At 43.6% G+C, this 24,807-nt stretch overlaps 1 protein-coding gene across 2 annotated transcripts in view; it reads left to right on the top strand.

Moving 5' to 3' along the window:
- ITIH5 (inter-alpha-trypsin inhibitor heavy chain 5) overlaps positions 1–24,807 on the top strand; it is a 53,880-nt gene that overhangs the window by 6,326 nt on the left and 22,747 nt on the right. The window contains exons 3-8 of one of the 2 annotated variants that reach the window (XM_074168173.1): positions 3,190–3,353; positions 4,497–4,604; positions 6,607–6,857; positions 8,486–8,488; positions 15,344–15,513; positions 16,367–16,483. In XM_074168173.1, the coding sequence (XP_074024274.1) occupies positions 3,190–3,353; positions 4,497–4,604; positions 6,607–6,857; positions 8,486–8,488; positions 15,344–15,513; positions 16,367–16,483 (813 nt within the window). The remainder of the gene's footprint in view (positions 1–3,189; positions 3,354–4,496; positions 4,605–6,606; positions 6,858–8,485; positions 8,489–15,343; positions 15,514–16,366; positions 16,484–24,807) is intronic. The other variant, XM_074168174.1, reaches the window with a different exon arrangement.

A 24,807-nucleotide genomic window follows, 5' to 3' on the forward strand; every position in this document is an offset into this window, starting at 1 on the left:
AAAATTTCAGCTCCTAGTTCCTCATAATAAGCAGGACACCTTCATAAAGCATCCAGCCAACCTGCCTCATAGCAGTGTGCTAGCCTGCCGCCTTGGCATTCCCTAGCTTTATTTTTAATAGGGATAATAAATCGCAGTAATAATAATATTAAACAAATGGTTTGTTTCGCTTTTTTCCTCTGTGCTGCCTCTCGTCTTCTGAAGGCCTTAATAAAAAGAGGAGAAAACAAACAGGCGTTTGCGCAGCTGTAAGCCAGGGCACTGGGCTCTGATGGATTGTGCAAGAGCTCCGGGGAATGCACAAGAATCGCAGCTTGGAACCTGGGCTGCCCGCCAAGCCCGACCTACCAACCTGTTTGGAAACTGCCTCTGCCCCCAAAATTATATTTTCTATACACAAGGAATGGCAGATCCCTTCCAGGGATGGGAAGATGCATCAGTTCTTTCATCCTCAGCTGTATGTGATGCCCTCCGTCAGTGTTTTGTTTTCTCCAGCAGCAGCTCCTAACCACCAGGAAGAGGGAGAGGTGTTGAATGTCTTGTTTTCCTTTGTTTTTGCCGTTGCTTGGTCTGTGAGGGTATCGGAGCTGGAGCTTGTTCAGTGGGGTAGAGAGATATGATAGAGATCAACTGAAGCCAGAAAACAGTAGATTCAGCAAAAATACCCCAAAGTGATGTGGTTCTTCACATAATATACCATTAGGCTGTGGAACTCCCTGCTACAAGATGTTGCGGATGCTAAAAGTTTACATGGATTCGAAAAGCAGCTGTGTAAAGTCATAGAAGAAAACACCACAGAGGTTTACTAAACACAAAAATACCACCCTTGGTTCAGGAGTTCCTTCAGCCAGAAATCACTGAAAGCTGAGAGAATATTTCTGGGTGGTATCAGTGCAGGTCGGACTGATTTTATACTCTTCTCTAAGCGTGGAATATTAATCTCTACCAGGGATAGGCCCCGGGGCTAGAATCGCCTTTGTTCTCACCCAGTACAACCGTTCTTATGTTCTTGTCATAACAAGTCCATGTCCTCTGTCATATTCTAAAGACTTTCTGACTTCAGATGAATCCATCACTGCATTCACAGTGTTAGTCTCCGTGTCAGACCTGTCACTGCAGAACCACTTGTATCTCAAGTAAAAGGCAAAGGGCTCAATCCTCTTGCTGTTGAGCTGTCAACTATGTTTGAACCCACAGCTTATGATGAAATGCAGAACATGGGGGTGGATGCAGAAGATCTGGAACCAAAGAATTTGCTGTACTTTCAGATTCTTTCTTTTACGTCTGTTATTAAAACCTCTATATCTCTTGCTGTGCCACAGGCAATTAGCGGTATTGAAGGCTGAATGAAACATCAGCTCATTATATCTGGAAACGTTCCTCCAACATTACTTCAGATCGAAACTCCCCATCCTCTCCACCTTCAGGATAATGAGACTGGAAAGCCAAGCCGTATCAAGGAAAGTCCTAAGAAGAGCAGGGTCTAGTTGTAATCAATAGTGGCTGAGCAAAAGCCACTAGTGGCCTGAGGAGGGAACAGTAGACCTGAGAAGATGTGGTCTAGTCTAGAGCCATCTCACTGAGCTGTCTGAAATGAGGGAGACGAATCTCACACTAAAAGTCCTAATTTCTTGCCATTGTGCTCCATGTGAGCCAAGTCTGTGTTAAGTAGGATGTTCATGGACAAAGAGCAGATCACACATTCTCCAGCCGTTGAAGATATCTATCATGATTAGTTTCAGTTGAGACACATTTATCAGAGTCTTTCCAAGCCTTGAAAGTGGAGGCAGGTGGGGCCTTATTTCCAAGTCTATTGATAGTTTTGTGTTTGTTTCCACTGGATCCTCATTTTTCCGTTTGCCTGGAATTCACTAGCCCAGCAGCTTGGTTAGTTGGATGCTCACTTATTACTGTTTGTGATGCCATCAGCTACTGCAGAAATGATCCTGTTTCATTCTTGCTCATACAAAAGCTTGCTCCCGTTATAAAGCAATTTGTCAAAATTATTTTTGTTTGGAAAAAAAAAATCCTGGAAGTGCAGCTGAAGAACATGCTCTTGTCTTCACAAGTCTTATGTGGCTGTGACTTTTTATCAATCAACCTCAATAGGAAGAGTCTCGGTTTATTTGGCTTAGTGAAGTTGCTATGTATTTACAATGTATTTTACCCTTAAGCTTCCTTCTGCTTTGTTCAGTCTTTGACTGTTTAAGGCAACATAAAGAATTTTTTTTTGACATGGACTGCACATGGTTAAATACACTGGAGTCTTCCAGGGAGAAAACTGTTGAGCTCCATGGTGATGTTGCTGTCAAAAAATCATGTTAGACTGGAGTAATGTTCCAACCCAGGACTTGTGCACAAAAACACATTCCCAAGAAGCAGAAATTGGCTTTCAGCTTCCATTGCTACATCGTGTGTCATTCATTGCAGTCTCTGCTTCTTCTCTGCTGGAAGGAAGCCAGTGTGGGCTGGAAGGAAGCCAGTGTGGGCTAAAAGGCTTAAAATATTTTGCCTGAGACATCACAGTGTCAGTGTTTCTTATTAAGTCTCTTCCATCAATTGGCTGGGACCTCCAGGATGGATTCTCAGCAGAGGAGAATTCAACCTACTCCACTGACAACAGTTTTTCTGTTTACACAACTTATGGATCTGATTGTGTGAATTTGAAGATGCTGCTTCATATACTGTGATCTCTGTCTTTCAAGAGGTCTTACATCTGCTCTTGTGCACAGTCCACAGGGCAGTTTCTCTGACATCAGTTCTGGACCCTATGGGGACAAATTTTGAACTTCTCTTCCCAGACCACAAGGGACTGATCCTGTTCCTCTCACACGGTCAGAGGTGAAGGGTGCAATTTAGGATATATGTGGATTTTGTCAGCGTGTTTCACAACATAAAGCCTGGCATAATCAGAGCTCTTATCCTTCCCGGACCCTTCCCAAGCATCGGAGAATGACTGTGGCCTTTGCTCTTGTGCGTGAACAAAAGCAGTGCCATGTTCCTGGTTTACCTTCACAGCTCACCTGAAATTTTAAGTGCAAGCCCACCTTGCTTAGTGTTGACTGGTTTTCATAGGGGAGTCTAATACTCATAGGGTGGTAATTTGCTTGAGCATATTAAATATTAATTGAAACCCTGAAGGGGTGAGTTATCTAGCTGTGTTAATAGGTAGCCTTTTGATACCTACAGGAAACCAGGCCTCGGATGTCTGAATTCACTGTGAAATCCACAATCATCTCGCGGTATGCTTTCACCACGGTGTCGTGCACGATGGTGAACAGCGGATCTGAGGCACGCGAAGCTGTGTTTGAGATGCAGATCCCAGCTGCAGCCTTCATCTCCAACTTTACCATGTAAGTAAGTAACGCTGACAGCTGGGTGGACAACGGTTCTCCCCTCCCAGGGGTCGCTCTCTGAGATTTCAAAAGCTGGTTAATCTGCAGTAGGACTGTATCGAGGCCTTTTTGCATTTCTTTGGGAAAAATTAAACCACACACGCGATGCACTCTATCAGAGACTGGTTGTGGCCTCAAAGCACACAGGAAGTCCTTGGATGACGGGTTGCTAAGATTCAAGTCCTCAGTGTACATGGGGAAGAAAATTCTTCTATTTCCCATCTGAGTATCTTTTAACAGCTTCCTTCTCCTCCTTTCTCTTTGATTTGGACCAAAAAATCTCTCCCAGCTCTCAAAAACCTTTTCAATTAAAGTTTCAGCAACTCTGGCACACCATAGATACTCCACCTAACTCCGACAGTGGTGCCTAAGAAGCTCTGTGTTGTTGGAGGTTCTCTGTACAATCAGTGGCGGAGGAGACTCAACTCCAACTAGCAGATAGGTTCACTTGCTGCTGGAGGTGCTAGTCATTCTATGTGGATAATAGAGCAAGTAGAGGGCAATCAAGTCATACTGAAATGACTCTCTAAGGAATAAATTAAGCTCCTGGTTTCAAAAACATATTTGGTTTGGTCATGCTGGATCCCCCTATGGGCAGATATTGGGGCCACAACGTCACACCTGACCATAGAAGATAGGGGACCGTCTCTTTTAGAAAGACTTCCATTTGCACTAAATAAGAGGTCTTTTGCCATTGGTCAGCCAAAATGTATGTTAAGGGCTGTTTCCTTATGGAATCTATGGCCCTGTAACTCATTCCCAGGGAGAAACATTTTATTTTGGGAGGGAGCTATTTGAGGGCAGTCATCCTGAATATTGCCACGTGTATTGACACAGATGGTGGATCCAAGACCAGACAAAAAAAAGTCCTCGTTGGGATTCTTGGCAATTTCTTTGGTTTCTGTTTTGCATCCTTATGCTTTGGAGACTACATACTGAACTGGTATTTTAGCGAGGTAAACTCCTGGACTAAAAAGGTACTCTGCTGGTATAACCAGCCAGGGAACTTCTAAGTTGGTGTCTGTGAATCCTTCTACAACAAGCTGGCATTGTATATGGGTGCAGAGTGGTCATACTGAGTGAGATCTCTGGTCTCTCCAGGAGCATCGGCAACAAGACTTATTATGGAGAGGTGACAGGGAAAGAAAAGAAACCTAGCAGCGATGATAAAGCAAGGGAAAAGAAACCGCCGAGCCCTACAGATGGAAGGTAAGTGTTGTGTATTTATCTGTGTTCTGGGAAGAGACGTACTCTCCTCCCGTCTCTATTTCAGGTGCTTTGACATACTCATCTGTGGATTTACAGGAAGGAAGAACTAATCAGAATGTTATTCACACTGCCTGGTGTCATTCCTGTACTCCAAATCATGCAAAATTGCATGTGGCCTTTTCTAGCCCCGTTACACAACATTGTCATGTCCAAGATGCTCCAGGATGTACTTAAGAGGGAAAACAATCTTGTTACTTCCTGAATAACAGGCAGGAAAATTAAGGCACACAGAAATTCAAAGAGTTACAACTTTAAGACCACAAAGTTAGTTAGTGGTAGAACCACAAATAGCCTTTTGCAGTCATGTTTACTTGCCCTCTTCTCAGTGCTTGACTGTGCTTAATCCTCTTGGCCAAGCACTGGCAGAAAGTCTCATCCCTTGAACTGTTCACCTGAATGTACTTCTTCAGCAGCAGTCTAATTTCGCAGGTGCCCAAATTCCCCCAAATAGCTCTAAAAGATAAGCACCATTGGATGGATTTTGCTTCTCTGGAAAATCCTGCACTATTCCCAGTTACCTGGGACAGTAGCACAATTCCAGTGTGAACAAGTGATCAGGAATAGCTAAATAGGCTGTGATTTTCAGACCCGAGAAACGATGAACTGTAGGGAGGGAGAGGTCTAAGAAAGATCTGAACTTATGACTGATCTGTGGAAGGAGAATAAGGAATTTTTATTTTCTATCTTTCATAGAAAAAGTAGAGAAAATTGAATGAAATGATCAGATGTCAGGTTGAAAATGACCAAAATAAGGTATTCTTCACATAAATTGTGTTTCTTGCTGCTAGAAATTGTGGATGCTAAACTTAATGTGTGTTCAAAAAGTGACTAGATAAATTTTTGGTTGGAAAAATCCATCAGGAACCTTTAGCAAAAGATGCCGTCTCAGGATCCAGACATGAACTGACAGAACCTGAAAGCGTTCTATATTTCTCTTGAAGCACTATATTTCTCTTGTCCTGTTCTGTTGCATCCTCTTCTGTAGGTGATTCCTACCTGTCATGACTACTGTCATTGTCGTACCACTGGTGTGGTCATTCCAACTGTCCTAAAGGCTAACATTAAAAAAATATCTTTTTTATTTGTGTCTTTAACACAAATCAAAGTCTCAAATCCTTTTCAATAATCACTGAATTGTGAGCATCACCGAAATCTCACATCACTGAGTTCTGAAGTTACCCCTACATGACATTAGAAGTTTCCATTCTTGTTATGTGGCTTTTTTTATTTTCTTTTCACAAATAGTCGTGCCTGGCATCGTGTCAGTGCCCGGTAGTTGGACACTACAGTGCACTGTCCGGGAGGTAGAGCATCTGAAGTTATCTCTGTTTAACAGAAGGGCAGCAGAAGCCAATAAAGGCTAAAGGTGGGAATTCATCTCACTGCAAATTAGCGAACAGAAAGCTGACTGAGAGTTGTGTGCTGGGTGACTCATGGCACACTCTGGTCAATCAGAAGAGATGAGTCCTTTTAGAGAGATCTCCAGTGTTGGAATTGTCTTAAGGGTCCTATTTCTCCTCATTGAGTATGTAGCTATAAACTGCTAATATTAGGGAAGAGGAATTAATTTCTGCTTTGCTTAAGTTACTGCAATGAGTCAGCAGTGGCAAAGTCAAGAATTAAATATTGCAAATCTTGCAAATCTTCTGTGTAAGAAACCAAGAGACAGCTCTTCCTCTGGCTCTGTTCCGTGTTATACATATTTGTCTTATTCCTCTCCGTAAGAAGTCATCTCATCTTTTAAGACCTTTCCTCTTGTGAAAACCTCCTACGTGCTTAATGCTTTGTGAAGAATTAGGATGTTTTCTTGCTTGCTGGTTTCACTTATTCGTTGATAGGAAATATTTATATTTGACAAACAAAATCCAGATTGATCGTTCACTAGAGGAGGTGGTACATGATGTGTATGGGGTGTGAAGGTGTCTTTGGATTTTCCTTCCAGGGAGAATGGCTATGAGACATTCAAAGCTTCTGTCTTCATTCCTCGCAAGATGCAGGCCAGGTTCCTACTGCATTATGAAGAGCTTTTGCAAAGGCGACTGGGAAAATATGAGTATACAGTCAGCATCCGGCCCCAGCAGCTGGTGGGGAGGCTACGAGTGGAGGTGAACATTCTGGAGAACTCGGGCATAGTTTCACTGGAAGTGCCTCCCCTTCGAAACAGCAAACAGAAAGGCAACGGGAAAGTTGAAGGTAAGGAGAGATTTTATGACCCTTGGTTCTGTTACTCATTGGTCCTAAATCACTTCTCAAGAACTGGACTGGCAGTGCTGGGAGTTCTCCAAAGCAGCCTTGGGATAACTGTGTAGGCTGGTGTTCCATTCGCTTTCCCTCTGCTCCAAATGAGGCATTAAACAAAACCCCAACATTGTGTTAAAGCAGCATTGTCTAGGATCAAGGCTGTGTTAGAAACTAGAGGGCACATCTCATGAAGACAACAAGAAAAATGAACGTTAGCAGCTCATTAGGTATAAATCTAAATTCCAACTACGGCTCTATTTAGAAAGATACATTTTTTACTTTCCCTTTTAAACTCTTGCTTCACTCACTGTAGGACAGGTACATTCCACCCCAGAGATGGCTGCACTTGAGTGTCAAGTAAGTCTCTAAGCATTGCAGGCCACCAGCAATTCTTATTTAGAGATCTCTCATTCACTGGCAGGGCAATCTCCAGATTCATGAGATGGATTTCAGGATTATGAACGTGGTGGTGGTGGGAATTCAGTCTTATTATAAAGGCTGATGGCTTTTGTTCTATTTTCTATAGATGACTATGTGGTATCTGCATAAGCATGTGAGAACTTTGAAGCTTAATGAATATAGGATTGGTCCAATCCAAGTCAGTAGGATTTTTTTTTTTTCTATTGTCCTTACAAGCTTTGAACTGGGCCTTCAGGCCTTGCGCTCAGCATTTGAGCAGGCTCTTCCCTGGCTCCACATCTCCTGGGAACTGTTTATTTTAAGTGAATTGTTTTTTCCATCCATCCATGCCAAGGCAGATAGGAAATCCTGCATTTTAGAACATGGGAAATTCCAAGAGGAAAATCCATGTTTTGCCAAAATACTAAGTGTTGTCCCGAGTATCTGCTCTTACCCCCCAACTGTCCTCCCTCACTGTTCAGACAGTGTGAAGGTAATATTTCCAGTGTAAACTAACGGTGAGGAGCACAGGATACTGTGATTGTTACGTGTTGACAAAAATCCCTCACCGAAAAAAAGAGGGTGAGTTGGAGCTGGAAGCAGGATATGGAGTTCTGTGGGAGTTGATCCTCAGGTACTCTAAGTGACAGAATGCCAGCAACATCGTCGGAGCTGTTCATGTCTGCCAGGTAAAGACCCTAAAGCATGTGAACTGGAGTTAAACTGGTTGCTCAGTGTGATCCTACTGATTTCATCCAAATCACCGTGAAATCAAGGCGCTCAGTGACTTGGACCAGCTTCAGGTCAAGACTCATACGGCTAATTAGTCTCTCTGCCGTACATCCATGCATTGTGTGATAAACGTGCTCTGCCCCTCATCAGGAGGGACAGGAAACCTTTTTCACCTATCGGGGAGTATCATAGTGTGTTGCGGTGTATGGTTTCCTGCAAAACATCTGGCATTGATCAAGGTTAGAGGCCGACTAAGCAGAGCAGATACACTGTTGGTCTCGTACCGTATGGAAATTCCTATACGTAAGTGACATACAGGGAAAACTCTCGTAACTTGCTGTCCAAATGGCAAATTTGTCAGCACTGATCATTCTTGGCACTGTGCTTCAGATTTAAAACAGCGCATATGAAAATGGGCCCAAGCTCTAGGATTCCGTAATCCTCCCTAGCAGGTAAAATGCCTATAAAATACGTGTCCCATTGCAGGATGGGTAACGTGACTGAAGCTCAGATTCCCTGCGCTTTATCCTTGCTCAGAATTCAATTGTAGACACTTTCTATGTGGATCGAGTCTTCATTGGCACTCAGGTGAGTGCCACTCAGATGAGCGTGTAGGGTTAATGAATTCAGTAGGTTTGCTGAGCTTCTTTCTGATCTAAGTCAAGAGGAGGAGATTAGGAAACTATCAGCAGCCAGACCGAAAAAAAAAAAAAACAAAAAACCTGGCAACAGGGTCTAATACGGGTTGCAGAGAAGGACGGCTTGTTTTGGATAGGAGGGATTTGTTGCTTGTGACCTCTTCTGGCCGGCAAAATCAATCACACTCGGAGAAGACAACACGAACTTCCTGCCTTCCTAAACACAAATGGAAACCATGAGAATATTCCTAGGGAAGGCAAGGCCAAGGCAAGGAGCCTTTCACTTGGAAATCCAGTGTACTCCAGTCAGCTGTCATCTCTCAAGCTTGATCCAGAAAGCAAAACATCTGAGTCGTTAGATCCTCCCTGCAAAGCCTTCTTGCTCATATTGACACCCAAAGACTAAAGAGATCTGCACACGAAGTGTGACCTCCAGAGAAGGCTCTGGGTTTTTAAGTGAAAGACGGGTAAATTGCATGCCAGGTCAGAGTGGCTGCTTGGCAGACGCTCTTGGGATCAAACCAAGAAAAAGACAGTGTCTGGTGTCTTCTCAGATTCCTGTGGCTTAAATCTCTTCAGTATTATTTGACTGGGAAGCTTGGCAGCAATCTAGTGGCCAGCAAAGGATGCCAGAGCAGGCACTGCCATGCTGTGTTACCTGCGGTGTCCCAAATGAGAAGTCATGACTTAAAAAACTGACGAAATAAGGAACAGAGCCCTGCACATTGGAAAATGGTACTGCCTGACTGGTTTGAGTTTGAATATGTCATGAAAACTCCCTTCCTTGATTTCCTGTGTCTACGAACACATCTGTAGTATCTCACAGTTATTGATAAAATGTGAGATTTTGATAAGTATTAATAAATTACCTTGAGAGTATTGGGTGAAATATGTGTTGTGACATTAAGTCATCAGTTAAATGACATTCTGAGTAATATGTCCAAAGCGCCACCAGCCTGAAACCATTGTTGAGGATGGGATGTAGCTTCACAATCATTTAGATACTTTTGACTCTGACTGACCTGGATAAGAAACTGATATATTTCTCTAGTACTGATCCTGAAGATTCAGTGTAGGATGGGAAAATTAAGCTGAAAATCAAATCTCTTTGGCTCTAGAGCCATCAATAGCTCCACGTGATGAGCACCAGCAGTGACCAATGATCATAACTGAAATGCCTACCTATTGTGGCAATAAATGCTGTTAGCAAAAATAATGAAAAAAATAATAAAAATAGTATAGATATCCAAAAGTAAAGAGTCCAATTCTGCCTGCTTTTGGCTGTAGGGGCCCAAGATACAAAGACTGGAGTTGGTTCTACACAGATTTCCAGTGATTTATGAACAGTCAAGCTGTGCTTTGCTATAGATAGAGGCTCTTGGAAAGTCCTACCTACATCCTCTCTGAATATGGAGCAGAGACAATGATTACAGGTCTTTCCAGGGTACTTCCTTTGTCAGTGACTGCTGCATATACAGTTCCATCTGGGAGTTGTGTTTTTCCCAAAGGAAGATATTAGGCATGTGAGTTTTGGAAAGTCATCTTTTGGCATGTGCAGTGTTGTCTTCTGTCACATACAAACCCCAAAACAGGAGACGTTGAGGCCAATGATCTTGGCCTTCTCTGGTGGCCTCAGAATGGAGCCTTTTTCTCAATGATGTCCTACCCAGCACCCCCAGGGATAACTGTCCTCATCCTTTTCCTCCAGCGTGGCGGTGTGAGGACTAGTCATGGACTTGGGCAGGGAGACAGTAGGCTGCTTGAGAATGACTATTTCTCTTCAAAGTCATAGGTCTCAGAAAGGTTTTTATTTCTTATCACAGTTGTTTAGAAGTCTCCACATGTTAGTGGAGGATGAACTTTGCATTTGAGCTCTAATCCTGACTCTGCCAGACTCCAAAATAATTTAGGTTTAACTGTTCATCGTGTGAGGACGACAGTTTCATATGAAAAATGCTTTTTCCTGCACTGTTTATTTCTTTATCTGAATTTGGTGGAAAGTATGTCTAAAGGCCATATTTACTACCTCAGTGTGAGCACAGCCCAGCTCCAGTCATTGGAGCTTATCCATGCTCTGCACTCCACAATATCTCTCAGATAGATTTTCCTCTCTCAGTCACTTGTTTGAAAAGAACTGGGCCAATAAACAGAGGAGAGTAATTGTGATCCAGATTTCAAGTGCTGCCTAAAAAAGAAACCTAGGGGAAGACATAGTGTATTCAAATATACAAAAGGCTGCTGCAAGGAGTAAAAAGAATATTGTGCTATTTGTGTCAATAAGAGAAAGAATAAGAAATCATGGGTTTATAATCCAGAAAGAAAAATGTAAATTAGACATTGAAAATGTCTAACAGTGAAAAAGTGATGCTCTGGAAAGGACTGGCAAAGGCAGGAACTGTGTTTCCATTACTGGAGGTCTGGAGTGTTTCCAGAACATGTCATAAAACCAAGTGGGAAGGGATTCGGTGTGGGAACATGGGATAAATTAGATAACCTGACTTCCAGACCTGTTTTCTATTATTCCAGGAGAAAATAAAGTAATTTTAGACCTTTTCTATCAGAGCATTTTTTGTTCTGTCCTGGAGCTGGGAGCTGGGTAGCTGTGAAGAATATGGGGGAGCTTCCCCAGCTATTCTTGTCACTGACAATGACTACTTGGGGCAGCCTGGGAAACCTCCTCTCCAGGGGTTCATAAAGCGCTGTCTGTATTACAGGGGATGACATGTCTCACCTCCGAAGAATGTTTTGAGGAGTAATAGAGGAATGTAGTGTGATTCACATGATCCTGTCTAGATTCCACAGTGCTTTACAAAACTGGATGCGTGTGATTACGCCCATTTGACAGGTGGGGAAACTGAGGCATAGACTGGCTACCTAACTCAGCTAATTTCGGATGGGCAGAGTCCATAGAAATGCCAGGACTGGAACTCATGCTGTTGTGGCGCAGCATATTGTGCTCACCCATCAACATGCTTGTGGCAGAGACACACAGAAGTGAAGTCCAAAGGCCACAGCCAGAGATAAGGGGAGGTGTGAGGGGAGACCTTCTGTTTCCAGTGTGAGACTGGCTTTCGCTGATGTGATACAGCCAGGCAGCCTAACCAACGACAATGCTTGTTTTTCAGCAGCTGAGGAAAAGCCATGTGAAACCCTCAAACAGATCAGAAAATGTAAATGAACTGTTAAACCATTTCTATGAATTCTGACCATTTCTCACATTTCTCACACACTGACAGTTAAAGGGGATTTTGGAAGCGATAGAAGACAGATGGAAAATCCAGGAAGGCCAATACAAACAAATCTGATGCTTTGTATATTAGAAACATATTACATCTGTTGATTCGTGAGATCAAAGGGCAGCTATAAAAGTAAAAACAAATCAAGATCGAGGTAAAATCGTATATAGCTATTGATTTATGACTTTTCTTTGCCAGAAGAAATCTGAACTGTACACAGATTTTAGAAAAATTGTCAAAGCTCTGGATAATCATTTTACAAGCCACCTTTAAGATCCAACACTAGTGTCCTTAAGTGATTCCAATGTACTGGCTGGGACCTCTCTCTCTATTTCTGTCAGGGTGGATGGATTGGAATTGGCATAGTCAGAGAAACCACGATGCAGAGTCAATTCTTGACTTTACGGAAATTGAGTAATATCTATCATTCAGCCTCCTTGGTCAAGACTTCTGCTGATGAGTTTGTTTCACATTCCAGGTCCTCCAATTATAATTTATTTGTATAGAAGTTGGGCCTATGAGAAAACCTTTCCCTGCCTCGATAGTACAGTCTTGTGCCTTGTCTATTCAAAAGACACTCACAGGATGGCTATAAAAGTAAAGCCAAATCAACGGGGAAGTAACATCCTAGAGTGCTATTGATGTATGACTCGTACTTTTATTCCTTTGCCTAAAGGAGTCTAGATTGTACATAGTACATTAGAGTAAATGGATAATCATTTCATAAAACCACAAGAACCCTAGTCCTGGCATTTCTTTGGACTTTGAGCTGTGGGAAGTCAGGTGAATTAGGTAACCACTTTGTGTCTCCATTTTCCTACTTGTTAAATGGACATAATCATATGTATCCGAGTTTGTAAATCACCGTGGGATCTGAATGTGAAGTGGATTGTGTTCAACGTTGCGTATAGATGTCACGTTGTGTTCCTCTAATGCTGCTCGAAGTGCTTTACAAAGGTGGCGAAGTGTCACTCTTTGTTATATAGATAGTGTTAAAGGAACCCCTGGAGAGGAGCTTCCCAAGAGTGCCTGCACCTTGTAATTGTGAATAGTATTGTTAATGGGGTATAGCACATAATTAAAATTATCCTAAAGCAGATGTCTGTGTCTGGCAAGATATATCATACCCTTATCTCCCCTGACACTCTTGACCTGATCTCCACTGAGCATAATGGGAGCCTAAAAAATAAGCTCAGATGTAGGTACTTGCATTGTGAACACCTAAACTGGAACAGATTCCGGAACTGAATCTCACCGATATTTTCTTTTCCCGGCCATCCCACAGACTTCTTGGGCCATTTTTGGCAAAGATTTGAGACATCCCTCCCTTCCCCCCCCCCCCAGTATAATTAAGCAGCTCATTCCCACCAATTCTAATCACATGAGCAGATATAATAGAACTTCTGGGCCTCCGAGGAGTGTTGGAATAATCACTGTGAGAGTTGAAGCACCCAAGAAGAACATCAGTTGAGAATCTATTTTGGTGTGTTCAATAGCTAGTTAGGATAAGGGGGAAAGCCCTCAAAATCTAGGGAAGTTCAAGGCCAAATCTGACCTTTGCTCAGTCTCATGTAAGGGTCCTTATGGAGTTCAGAGGGAATGAACAGTTGGCACAGCAGAAGAGAGGAAGGTGGGATTTTGGCCACGCAGAGAGACAACGAGGAATCTCCATATCCTTCAACTTCAGCAAATGAACACAGCTAACAAGACGAGCAGAGGTTCCTTCAGGGTAACTCAGACTTAAATGGTTGTCTTTCTCTGAAAGGCGCAACTCTCTTCAATGACTCAGGAAGGGCTCTTGGAGATTAGGGTGAATTACGTCTCAGGGATGAAGTTTGCGTGGCTGCACTACCAAGTGCTGGATTTTGTCTCAATCAGGAAGACTGAAATTGTAGCAATTACAGTGATAACTCTTTGCTGAACATAAAGGCAGCTAAGATGACTTGTTCGGATGTAGACCTAAGACGCTTGTCAGATCAAGTGATCAATTAGTCAGATCAATCCCACCTCACATGCCTACAGCTCTTCTGAACAAGTCACCTCAAGAACTCTTTATAATCAGTAGGGAGAAGTCTGCCGTATGATTCATCTAATCCTAGAGGAAATGTTTAAACAGGTCAAATGAATCATACTTGCACTGACTGGCAGGATCTCAGGTAGAGGATCTGCATTCTAGATGTCTAGAGTTGATGGGAATAAATACCACATACGTGTCTGAAGTTGTGTGTTCATACAGAAAGCAATGTACAGTCACCCAGAGAATATCTGGCCTTTGAGTTCAGGGACCTCCAAACAGAAGTGAGTACAGGAATTTTGCCTAAACATTTATACCCCGGATAGCATTGCAATGTTGATTTCAGTTTAGAATTAGAGGGGAGGCGTTATGTGGTGTTAAAAGGGTGTTAGTCTTGTTTTCGTTTCAGGGTCAAGTTGCCAAGGGTCACTGAAACAGTTCCTTTTCAGAGCCGAGGGCTCTGATCTAAGACAGCTCAGCGTTTGCCTGTTTCAAAGCCCTGCCGAGGGCTTTCACTGAGATGGCATCACAAAGCTGTGAAGACAAATGATTTATTGAAGTGACAGATATAACAGTTCAGAATTGCCATTGATAAATGCACCTGCTGCGATAGGGGTAATATACTACAATAATGCTAGCAAAATAGATGAATACATGAGTAAATGAATCAATGAGTCAATGAGTCAATGAATAAATGCTAACCTGGGAGTTCTTCATCAAGAGGTGAAGGAACAATGCTTACCAAGAAGGCGTCCCTGGCTTGGTAGGGGAAGAAGAGCACAGCCCATTGACTGTCTCTTCTAGGTCTCAAGTTTCTTCTCCCTCAGAGAGATCTCTCATCCAGCTACCCTCCCTATTGCCCTTTATATCCTAACCTTATCTGATCTCCTCCGTGGGGTAATGTTTTAGCATGGTTTGGGTGGAGAGTCAGGTGCTGTAGTCATATATGTTTAGTATGTTCTTCTTTTTGCTCATTATCATATTTAGGGGTGTCAAATTTAATATTAATTTAATGGATAATTAAGCAAAAACTCTCACTCTGGGCACCGCATTCAAGATTCTGTGCTGAAGCCATTTGATAAATGGCTATTTATCTGATATTTATCTGCAATTTTGAGCCAAAACTGGACCATCCTGCCACCATAAGACTCCCTCCTTCAGCTGGTTTTCATGACCCATTGGCTTTGCTGCCCCCAGTGTTTGCACAGGAGATAAGGGGTCATCAGCGTTGCTAACCTCTTATGTACCAAGTCCCACAGGTTATTAAGTTCTTATTTTATCACTGGTGAGGTGAATCTTTAATCTCAGTATGTAACTATGCTAGTTGACCTGACTCCACGGTAATACTGTGTGTGCTGTGCTTAGACATTTGTAAGACAATGGGAAAAACCTTGTAATATTGTGATTTTGTCTCAACAGGTGATGTTTCTCCTCCTCCTTCTACTGTAGTTGGACATACCAAAACCTTAGCTAAAGTTACGTTCAATCCCAGTGTTGTCGAGCAAACCAGGATCGCCCGAAATGGCATTTTGGGAGACTTCATAATTAGATATGATGTCAACAGAGAGCTGAGTGTTGGGGATGTTCAGGTACTGTACACATGACTCATCTTTTCTGTTTTATTAACTCTACCTGAGATGATTCAACTGCCTTGCATGCTCTGAATGTCCTAGAAAATGTTATCAAGTGAAGGCTACTTCTCCATCTTGTAAGAACTCTCCAAAGTAAAACCAGTCAGTTGGCAGCCACAAGATGGACTTAAAAACCACAGGTACCTTCACTGAGTTTCTTTTTTGTATCTGCTTTTGAGTTTCTCAATATACTGGCTGTATATATCTGGATACAAGGCCAGTTGCCCAAATGTGTGTTGTGGTCCTGATCCCTGGGTACACAAGTTATATCCTTACTGTGTTTGGAAGGAAACCCTAATGTCCACCATGGAAGGAGGTGTGGAGAGCTCCAGAAGGCTCCCCCAGTCTGGATAAACAGGGGACTAGAATTAAGAGGAACACCAAGGAGCACTCATACAGAATCATAGAATCATAGAATAGTTTCGGTTGGAAGGGACCTTAAAGATCATCTAGTTCCAACGCCCCTGACGTGGGCAGAGACACCTCCCACTAGACCAGGTGTCCAGGGATGGGGCATCCCCAGCTTCTCTGGGCAACCTGTTCCAGTGTCTCACCACCCTCACAGTCAAGAATTTCTTCCTAATATCTAATCTAAATCTCCCCTCTTTCAGTTTAAAACCATTACCCCTCGTCCTATCACTCCACTCCCTCATAAAGAGTCCCTCCCCATCTCTCCTGTAGGCCACCTCCAATGTAGATGCAGACACTGAAAGCAGGATCGGGTGTGCCCAACCAAATATCCCGTAATGATGTGTGTGGAACATTGCATCATGATCTACCTTCAATTCCTGTCTTCCTTGCTCTTCCACAGATTCTTAATGGATATTTCGTTCACTACTTCGCCCCCACAGATCTTCCTCCTTTGCCAAAGAATGTTGTGTTTGTTCTTGACAGCAGTGCTTCCATGGTGGGAACGAAACTGAAACAGGTGAGGTCCTTGCATTTATTATAGCCTGGTGGACTGTTAGGTTGCGGAGAGCTTGGTTCAGGCTTCATCTCACCAGATGGCTTCTTCTGCAAAATGTTTTCTATGTCTGAGATGAGAGGAGGCTGTGAAGAAACCTCAAGGTGAGATGATTGATCTGCAATGAGGAATTGTCATATTAATGGGAATAGGGATGGGAGCAGAAAGGGCAGAGGACTTCATCACTGTGTAAAAAAAGTCAGTGCTGTCAAAACAGAGCTAGGATGCTGCAGGTAGGATTGTCCCGGGCAGTTCTGTTCTGAGCAGTTTAAAGAGAGGCAGACTAAAGAGAATTCCCAGGAAAGTGCATTCAGCAGACCATTGTATCCAGCTTAACAGTGGAGAGAAGGTACTGCTGTCTTTAAATTACCTTGGCAAAACCCTTAGCAATGTATAACTCAGTGGGTTCTATTGAAAGAAAGGTCAGTTTTTCCGTCTGAGTCTTTCAGCGTAAATCTCAGACATTTTTCCAGGGCACACATCTTAACACAAGCCAACACACCAAGCTGAAGGGCACATCACCAATGCTTGAAATTGACCTTTAACCTTTAGTCTGATGCCTAAATGTTTTTGCTTCTTCAGTTCTCCGAGCTGGACAGGTGGAAACCATCTCCAGTTCAGGAGCCAAGTAGCTGGCTTGGCAGGGCACCATGTCTGGGGGAATGTATTCTTTTCTCTCAGCACAGTGTTACCAGTCTAAACTTAAAGCAGAGGTGAATTAAGACTTCATTTCTATTCTGAATGATTTGGGAGGTATATCTCAGGTCTGCACTCTCACTGGAGAGGTTAATCCAGTTTCCATCTTATACATCTGTGCAGAAAAGGAGAAAAGCCCTGGTAGGGTTAGTATTGTTTCCTTCCATTTGAAGACTTGCCCCACAGGTGTGAGATATGGAGAGTTAGTTGGCTTCTCTCTATTGAACGGCTACATCTTTACCTTCTACTTTCTCACCATGGCTGAGCTAATGACAGTGGAAAGTGACACTTGCCACATAGGTTGACACCAATATGGGGCAGTTTCAGCTTCTATGGATGGTGTGATGTTGTAACTCTACTAGAATGACTGAAGGCAAATGGCTTCAACCTGTATCTTGGCCAGCTAAGGAGCTCTAATTGGTTGCCTTCCTAGAACATGCTGATATTTCTGGAAAGTGTGGTTATTTGAGAGCCTTTTTTTGTTTCCTTGGCCACCAACACTTGCCCAAATGTCCTTGAAAACACAGACTATGGTCATTCTGTGACAGTTCTCTGTCTTTGAACAAGGACATTGGAGGTAGATGTGCCTTTCTCTCTCTCTGTGTAACTTTACTATCTGGTTTTAATAGTGATCATAAATCTTAATTTAGAAGCTGTGTCCCCTATTAAATCAAATTATCTCCACTGTGAGCTAAAATGGAGTATGACTTTTACAGCTCCTAATTATCTTCCCCAGTGACTGGAGTAGCAAACAGAGAGTTGTTAACAAACATACTCGGTAACGTGCTGAATGAGGTCTTGAATGAAGATGCCTTTGAATCTTTACAAATTCTTGGGGACAGAGCCCGGCTCTTGGCTTTCTGTTATCCTGCTGCTGAAAAATGTCTGCCTTGCCTGGCAGAATAAACAAATACTGCACAAGTGCCCCCAGTCCTGCATGCTGAAAGCCAACAGTAAGCGATATAGCGATGCAGCGCTGAACCAGGGACAGTAAGACTCTGAAGGGCTTTTGGTGCTAGCGTGAGCTGCACAAGTAGTGCCTTGGGTCAGCAGATTAACCTTGCACTATGAAAGCTTTTATTCTCCTCCTGAATATATTAGTGTTTCGTTTTCATACACTTACAAGAAACAACATAGCCAGGGATAAACCCTTGAAGGTCTACTTCATAGCTTAGCCAGCTCCTACTGCTAAACATACATGAATCTCAGGTTAATTAGCTACAAATAGGTGCCTCTTGAGCCTGAAGTGAGAGAAGTGTCTGGCCAGAACCTTTGTTGAGGGTGTACCCAATATTTTCCCTGTTCTCTCAGATATAATCTTTATATGGAGAACCACTGGAGGAGCGCTATGTGCAGGAAGCATTTATCTTCCTCTGATTTCAACTGCTGCAGAAAATAGAACTTCTTGGAATTATGACCTAAATCATAAACCCCACACAGAGATTAGTCAAGGAAAGACCAAAATCTAGGACTGGCTGAATAATACACCTCTTTTGGTACACTAAGAAAGCGTGATCAGTTACAGCCATGACCCATGTCTGCTCAGTGGCCTTTTTTACCCAATTGTTGTTGTTATTAAGATGTTTGTTAAATTACAGACACGTCCCCTGGTGGCAGGATACATCTGAGCAGAGGAAATGCCTCCTTTTCTTCTTTTCTCTAGGACTCTCGCAGCTGTGGTGATCTGTGGTGGTGTATAGAGAGCTGGGAATTCCCAGGGGACTGTCTTGCCTCATTTCTCTCTACTGAGTCACGTGCAAGATCAGCTAAAAATACAGTCAGCGCTTGTAAAGAGTGTGCTTTCAGGTCAGCTGCACTAACTGTGGCAAAGGACAGTTTTTAGGGTTGTATAAGCAAGAATGAGAAACTTGCTTATGAGAAATGAGCCACGCCCCCTTTTCTATAGCAACCCGAGGAGATTTTGTACTCTTGTCACCTGCCTTCATGGAGTTAATGGCAAAGTGAGGCAAATAGGGTCAGGATTTCATGCATCCTGCAGTTTCCACAATCTAATTGTGAATCATTCCTTCTTTTCCCCTCCCAAGGTTTTCCTTTTCCTACATGAATTTTTATCTGTTCGTGCTATCCTTTTCTTCCTAAGATATATCAGTCTTTGAAGCAAGAAGGTGTCCAGACCCAGTTGCAAACACATATAGCGAGACTGGTTGACCAGCTTAAATCAAATCATAGAACCATAGAATCATCTAGGTTGGAAGGGACCTTTCAGATCATTGAGTCCAACCATCAACCCAACACTGACAAAAACCATCTCTAAAGCATGTCCCTCAGCACCATATCTACCCATCTTTTAAATACCTCCAGGGCTGACAATTCCACCACTTCCCTGGGCAGTCTGTTCCAATGCTTGATAACCCTTTCAGTGTAAAAATTTTTTCTAATATCTAATCGAAACCTCCCGTGGTGCAACTAGAGGCCATTTCCTCTTGTCCTATTGCCTGTTACTTGGGAGAAGAGACCAACTCCCACCTCTCTACAACTTCCTTTCAAGGAGTTATAGAGAACGATAAGGTCTCCCCTTATTAAGACCCTTGAGACATTTCCCTCACATCACCGAGACATCTGTTAGCTTTGTGGGGAACATTAGCTAATGTGCATATTCCTCCTGCAGTTTTCACAGCCTCTGAACTCTGGTAATGTCTAGCAGAGCCATCTGTGTCACAGCAGTTCACCTCCACTGAGAATCTGGGCCTTTGCAGCAGTCACCATCTAGCACTGGCAAGGAGACAAAGGTCAGGAAGAGAAAACTCTTGAGCTTCATGATAAAAATTTTTCTCTTGTATTCAAGACTTTGCACGTCACTACTGCTGTCCCACTGGCAAGGAAAATACTGGTTTTGTCCTCAAAAGCTTTTTTCCTTCATTTGCAAAGAGACAGTAAGTTCTGTGCAGAATAGTTGCTTTTAACAGGAACCAGAAGAGCCAGGGGACTGGGTTACATCTGCAAGGTTTACTGGGAATTTAAATTATTTGTCCTTTGACCAGTCCTGCATCTTTTTATGGTACCTTTGGCTTTAGATGTGGAGGGGGACATAGGAGTTTGACATTGGTATAACTAGGAGAAAGAGAAGCTAGTTATAAGTTCACCAGCTTGTGATTACCACGATTATCCCCTGCTTCATTAAACATGGTGAAGAAGGACCATTTTCAGCCCACTGTTCAGTGTTATAGAACAAGCATGTTCCAAGCTATGACTGTGTCCACAAGAGGATGGATTTGCAGACGTTTTGCAGACGTGCGGTAAAATGTAGTTGTTTCAACCGCAGATTCATTTCACCTTACATTTCCCACAGGCAGTAAATGCCCACACACTCAGTTAAAGAGTTGGCTACACCACAAGCCTGGCAACTTGTCAACAGGAGTATGCCAGGTTGTAATTTTCTTTGAGGTTCATTGTGCTAGGAGGAACTCACCTGAAGCTGGGACCTGCGGCATATTTGCCAATGCTTCAGTTTATTTGCCTGCATCCATCCAAGGGACACTGTAGGTACCCTTGATCTATGACCCACACTGCCTAAGCCCTTCTGAGGGCCGGAGTGCCTTACACATGTCCCCAAACCTCTGTCCCTCAGCACACAGACTCCCTCTGAGTAGTTTCAGGGTGGTGAGAGAGCAGAGAAGAACCTGAACACTCGATGTTCTCGCTCCAGACTCCACTGGCTTCTGCTGGTAGCTGCCGAGCTGGCTGCGGGCCTGTTGACTGCAAGTCCAAATAATGGCTGCTGCCCAGGAGAACTGCCTTAAATCACACAGGGACTTTGGAAAAAATGCTAATTCTAATTACAGACTTTAGTGAGTTTAAAGCTACTGTGAAGAGGAAAGATTTGTCAGCTTTTCCATTTCTGGTGGAAAACAACAGCCTGAGTGAACTGAAGCACTGTATGCAGTGTCTCCAGCCCCAACAACTTCATGCAGCTGCCTCCTGCTTAGGAATACACAACAGCAGTTTCATCTCAGTCCTCTCTGTAGGTGTGAACACGGAATATAGGATCTACTACAGTAAATAAGACATCAGATCCAAATAGACTTTAATTGCCCAGCTTCCAAGACGAGTCTTTCTTGGAAAGTACAAGCAAGTACTTGTCATGCAGCAAAACAATCTGCCTTCCCCAAACCCTGAAACTTATAAATAATGACAGGGTCACACAGAGAAACAAGTAACCTTCAGGGCAAGATGCCCTCAGATACTCAGGACAAGGAGAATCTGCTTCTGGTCTCAGGACTAACAGCCAACATACCCCCAGCTGATTTGCTCCGTGCTAAGGCAGTAGAAGTAGAGACAGAATTTCCCAGGAAGACCCCATCCCACTTACAAATGGAAAGTCCTTTAACTGAGTTCAGAGTAAATAGGATGCAAAAGCAGAGTATGGCATGGAAATGTTGCTGAGGCTCGAACTGAAACCCCATGAAGACTCTGGGAGTTCTCCCAAAGGCTTCGGTGAGACCTTTGCTGAATTCGTCAAAGGAGGAATTGAAAACAGGTGCTACTGAAGTTAAAGACACAGCCCAGTGATCGCCAGACAAGTCCATGATGAAAAGGAAGCTGCTAAATCAAGCTGGGAAGTCAGTTCAGGGATCAGGGTCATTGAGGTCTATGACCAGCTACTGTGAGACAGCTACAGCACAGCTTTTGGTCTGAGACTCAGACTGGGACTGAGGGCCCAGACTGGAGCTTAAATGGGTAGGACTGTGGTTGGAGGCCCCAGGTGGGGCTGATCAGAGCCTTTAAAGCTTATTAGTATGCTCAAAGCTCTGGCATACACATGCAAGTCAATGAAGCTATAGATCTGGGTTTCTTTAGTAGTCCTTTCCAAGCTGGAATTGTACTTTTCCAGTTGCCGGAGCAACACCTGGAAGCCAGACCTGGCTTCTGTTCCTGTTTTCATCCTGGATCTATTATGTGAACTTAAGTAGGTTGTTTTCTTTGTCTGTGCTTGTCTCTTTGCAGAGTCTTGTCTGTTTTGCTGGCTGTTTAGCTGGGCTTTTGGCTGTACATGACCCCCCCAAGTCTAAAAGACACCTGGTCTTTGCCAAGACTTAAGCTATTAGTCTAACACTGCTTGCAACAACGCTGCTGTTTCCAAGTAAATACCCCTTCACCCTGAAACGGGATGTGTACTACACATTGCCCAGCCGGGACAGTGTGTTTCTAGCTGTGAAGAGCAGTTGAAGCTCAGAAGTGCCTGTGGGATCTCACGTGGAAGCCTGCTGGAGGGAGGTCTTCCATGTTACATTACTGTATGAAGTCATCAAACAGTGCTCACAGGCAGTTCTGACTCTGTGGTCCGTATGATGTAATTTGAGGTCCTCTAGGAATGAGGGATATGATACTACCTGTGTCATGATGAATCACTCCTGTGCAACCTGCTCTAGGTTCCTGTGCAACCTGCTCTAGGTTGACCCGCTTTGGCAGGGGGTTTGGACTAGATGATCTCCAGAGGTCCCTTCCAACCCCATGTGATTCTGTGATGAGGACAGAGCTTTTGCTTGGATAGTTACCCCTGATGTAATGACTTCATCTTCTCCAAAACAGTTGCTCTCTTCTCTGCAGAGTTTTGGGAAAAGGCTTGGCCTGTGCTCATGTCTGAGGCAGTGGCTTGGGATGAAAGTGGACAGGAGAAGGGTTGGAGGCAGAGATGTGCAGGAGGGAGTAGGGATCCTGGAGCTGGAGATGCTGAGGGAATTTGGAAATAGGGAAAATGGGAAGTGGATCAGGTGTTGGAGGACTGTGGCTGACTCTCAGGTGGGAAAACAGGCAAGTTTGCTCTTTTTAAAGAACAATTTAGTGCTCTTGTGTTGCTTAATGATAACCCTGAGCAAAACTGCTGGGTCTTTACTCCAACAAACCCACCATCGTCACCATCCCTCACTCACTGGAGATGAAAATAAAGAAATCACATCTAAAAGAGCTATCACAGTTCAAGGAAAAAGGACCAGAGCCATGAGAGAAGGTGGCTATAGAGTCACAGCCTCTGCAGAGGGAGAACAGATACTTCATCTCTGTGGAAGTACAGCACTCCTTTTTGTGGAGAAATAATAACTCCTCCCTGAGTAGGAATGATGCGATGTCTCCTTGGTGAAATAGCACAGATCTTTTCTCCATGGAGAGGAAACATGTCTCCATGAAGGAGCAACACATCTCTCCTAGCAGGCTACACACCCAGGTAGAATGTTCTGCGGAGGGGCTGGAAACCTTCAAACCTGGCAGGCTTCTGACTGCTGAGGCACCCACTGTGAGAGAGTGGCTGCATGATGAAGAATGGAGGCTAATCAACGTGAAGAGCATTGCAACCTGTGTCTCAACCCAACTCCTGCTGCATAACATAGCAGCTAATGGTTGCTGAAATTTAGGGGATGTGCTGTGGACAGTCTCTTGGGCATGTCAGCTCTTCCCAGCACTGTCGGTGGCTGATCAGTTTGACAGAGAATGAAATTCCTGAATTGCTGGAACAGTTTCCATGCGCTGGGGCTAACTCCATCTTCTGAGGATGGGCAGAGGGAGAGATGTCAAGCTCTGCATTGAGGGCATGGGGCACTTCTCCCGTGGTGTTGACCTTTTTGCTGCTAGCTCCATGGAAATTGTTTGTCATGCTGACAGGGTTGGGGGTTTGAGCGTCTGACTGGCACATTATGGGATGCGATGCCACTGAAAATGAGCTAAGCACAAGACAAGAATGTGGCCTTCGTGCACTGCTGTGTCAGTCTGGCTGTCTGCCCGGGCAGCCCCGTTATTTCCAGTGGGGTTATTTCAGTGTGGCGCTGTTGGGCAGCCTTTAAGCTTTTCCATTTGACTTATTGTACAGAAAAGTTTACTGCTCCAACTGTAATCCATACTGCGCTGTTGATAAGGACTGGAAGTAATGATGCTTGGCGCTGATAAGAACTTGCCTGCTTAAATCTTTGTGTAGGCATTTATTTATACACTCAACATTGCAGTGGGATTGCAAAGACTTAGCATCTACTCTGCCCTCTGGGCACATGAAACTCCAACTCCTGAGAAATCAGATCATCTTGCAGTTTTTCATGTCTTTATCCTCGCTGTGGTGTTGGGTGCTAGAGAAGTGAGTTACTCCAACTGACAGCGAAACTTGTCCACATCCTTGGAGACAGTTTTATCTCCAACTGAGGAGAAATCTGGTGTTTAAATGCCCTGGATGAATGTGGAGCTAAGTGGTTTTACTCAGTCTTAAGTGGAAAATCTTTTTCAGAAGAGGCAATGGAAACAGTTGCTCTAAATGATGGAGAATTTCTTTTGCAGACAGGGAAACTACAAAGCAACTTTTTCGAAGGCCATACAGGGAGTCAGCAATGTTCAAGTTACTCGTGAGGGATCTGTGATGTTCAGGCGGGAGAGACTGGACCATGGACTGGAGACAGACCTTTATTGTCCAGAGCTCTACAACCAAACTCCCTCTTGTCACAGGCCAGTGTCAGTGTAAAACAAAATGCTTGTTGTCCAGAATTGTGAAGGAGTTTTCTTTGTTTACGCGATCAGTGTCTGCCAGGAAGAGAGCACAAAGATACATTGACAGGGAGAGGGCAAGCTGCAGTTCCTGAACTGCACGATGCTCCCTG

This window comes from Numenius arquata, chromosome 2, assembly GCF_964106895.1.
Source record: "Numenius arquata chromosome 2, bNumArq3.hap1.1, whole genome shotgun sequence".
Classification (NCBI taxonomy): Eukaryota; Metazoa; Chordata; class Aves; order Charadriiformes; family Scolopacidae; genus Numenius; species Numenius arquata.